Source organism: Sinocyclocheilus rhinocerous, unplaced genomic scaffold (genome assembly GCF_001515625.1).
Source record: "Sinocyclocheilus rhinocerous isolate Xijiao unplaced genomic scaffold, SAMN03320098_v1.1 scaffold453, whole genome shotgun sequence".
Taxonomy (NCBI): Eukaryota; Metazoa; Chordata; class Actinopteri; order Cypriniformes; family Cyprinidae; genus Sinocyclocheilus; species Sinocyclocheilus rhinocerous.
Window position 1 is genome coordinate 331,657 of NW_015655565.1, and position 2,859 is coordinate 334,515.

The 2,859-nt window shown below is 36.0% G+C and overlaps 1 protein-coding gene across 1 annotated transcript in view; it reads left to right on the forward strand.

The window, feature by feature from the left end:
* The window catches only part of LOC107718421 (mitochondria-eating protein-like), an 8,649-nt gene extending 8,002 nt beyond the window's left edge, over positions 1-647 (forward strand). The window contains exon 12 of the mRNA XM_016525486.1: positions 619-647. Within this exon, the coding sequence (XP_016380972.1) occupies positions 619-647 (29 nt within the window). The remainder of the gene's footprint in view (positions 1-618) is intronic.
* The last annotated feature ends 2,212 nt before the right edge of the window (positions 648-2,859 follow it).

Consider the following 2,859-nt stretch of genomic DNA (forward strand, 5'->3'; position numbering starts at 1 on the left):
GGGAGTGAATAACCAGCGCTCTCTTCCACCCTCAATACCACGACTGAGGTGAGACCCTTGAGCAAGGCACCGAACCCCCAACTGCTCGCCGGGCACCGCAGCAATATGGCTGCCCACTGCTCTAGGTGTGTGTTCACTACTGTGTGTGCACTTGGATGGGTTAAATGCAGAACACAAATTCTGAGTATGGGTCACCATACTTGGCCACACGTCACTTCATTTAATTGATTTGATCAAAACTGACATTTATAATGTTACAAAAGACTTTTGTTTCAACTTTCTATTCTGAAAAAAACATGTATCACCATTTGCACAAAAATATTAAGCAGCATAACTGTTTTCAACATCAATAATAAGAAATATTTCTTGAGCACCAAGTCATAGATGCAGCCTTGGTGAACATAAGAGACTCAAAAACAAAAAAAATACCAACGCCAAACTCCGCCAAACGGTGGTGTATGTGCTTGTTAAGGAGCTCTGTTTGTCTGTGATAACTGGACAAGTCCTTTAAGGTGCTATTCTTTCTATTTTTTTAGTATGCAGTGTTTTCTTATATTTATGTGATTTTTATCTCTACAGTAGGAATTAGGTTCAAACAGAAAATCTGTTGTCTTCTAGGTCACACCTGCACACCAGCACTTTTGTAATTCAGATTCCTTGGAGAATATTAATTGGCACTTTTGAGATCTGTATTTCTGTCTTCACTCTAAATATAAGTGCTGTAAGCAAAGCGTTTCTACTGAACTGTCATTAATTTGTTTCTTCTATGTAGTACATAATCTGTAGACACTAAAATAATATTTTACAGATCGCACCGAATGCATTTCCACTTTAAGGCCAGTTTAAATGTCAGTTTCATTATTTACTAATGTCTGTGCTGTTTTTTTTTTGTTTTTTTTTACTTCAGTACAAAAAAATCAGACTGGTGTGTTTTCAGTGTAAGCTTAAGATGTTCAAAACCTCAATCTCACAGTATAATTTTAAGGTGCTCAGTCTGTTCTCCTAATTTATCCTAATTATGTTTATATTTATGTTCTGTATCAAGGAAAGTACTTTGTTATCTCTAATCATTTATTAAATTTGTCTAAACATACAGATGTGTGTGAGTGTGAATCACCAGTAATAGACCTAAAACATATGGTTTTAAACTGTTTAAGGGAAAAGAAATGACTCAACAGTGGTCATATCGTTAATTTATGTATATTACTGCTTCGTTTTCCTTGAGTCATAATAGAATATATAAAGGAAGTCAAAGTTACATAAAAGATGGGTTACACTGACGTCATTATAATGTGAGCACAAATGTGACCCTGGAGCACAAAACCAGTCTTAAGTCGCTGGGGTATATTTGTAGCAATAGCCAAAAATACATTGTATGGGTCAAAATTATAGATTTTTGTTTTATGCCAAAAATCATTCGGATATTAAGTAAAGATCATTACTTAATTTTCAACTTAATTTTTGATTAGTAATATGAATTGCTAAGAACTTCATTTGGACAACTTTAAAGGCGATTTTCTCAATATTTTGATTTTTTTTTGCACCCTCAGATTCCAGATTTTCAAGTTGTATCTCCGCCAAATATTGTCCTATCCTAACAAACCATACATCAATGGAAAGCTTATTTATTCAGCTTTCAGATGATGCGTAAATCTCAATTTGAAAAAATGGACCCTTATGACTGGTTTTGTGGTCCAGGGTCATTATTCTGTTTGTACCCACTTCCACTTGTCACCACTAGACGTCACTCTCATCCTACTAAACTGAGGAGGATACAGATACATTCAAGTGCATCTAGCCATTATTCCATGGAAATGTAATTAAAACATTTTTTTAGGTATATGTTTTCATCTAATATTTTTATTAGAAAAAAAAAACGTTTTATTTTACATGAGGGTTGCCACATGGGGGCTACCATGTTGAGATCATGTGACCAGCCAACTATTACTCACTTTATCTCTGTAACTCTCTGTTATTGGACAATTTTTTCAGAGAATAAATGAATCATGGCTGACTACTCATTTCTATAATGACACTGGTAATACTGGTGTAACTTCAAGATGCACAGCACAACATAAACAAAACATTACTGACTGTTCCTTTGAAGTATGTATTTTCAACTGTAATAAAAATAGAGAAAGAAAAAACGGGAAAATACAGGAAATTTTCAAGAGTGGAGCCATGAAATCTAGGTAGGCCATGTACGTGATTACAGGAGAGTGGATTCATTGAGACACTCTCAACCACACAGCATCCACACACACGCCAGCTAGACATGCTGCTTAGGACATTGCTACTGACTTGCAAATAAAAGCAGCATTATATAGTTGCTATGGCACTGGATAACCTCCTGCTGTTATAGGATGAGACAGGATGAAAGGATGGCGAGTAATGTAATTGTAGAATGACTGCAAGGCCAAGTCACCAACAACTTATAAAGCAGGGTCCAGTAAAACAGGCTGGCGCAGCATGAACTCATACTCAATGACTACTTATCATTTTCCTGAAATAATCAGATGCTGTATTTTGCTACGTGTCCTAGAAATACCCCAACTAGCAGTTATTTTGAGCGCAGTTGCTGCCAGACCTGGACTGTCCTCTGTAGCAGACTGAGATCTGAGACCTCCAGCAGCCCAAGGATACAGAAGTCTAAAACCTGCATGCATAAAGAGCGGTATATGCTAAAATCTCCTCATTATTCAAAGTTTCATTGGTTTGGATAAACACTGGAAGATTTTTAATACAAAAATAGCAACTGCAGCTACAGGAACTGGTCATAAATTCACAGTTCACATACATTTTTGTAAACTGCACTGTGAATATATACAGTATACATAGCCTATATGGACAAAAAATGTG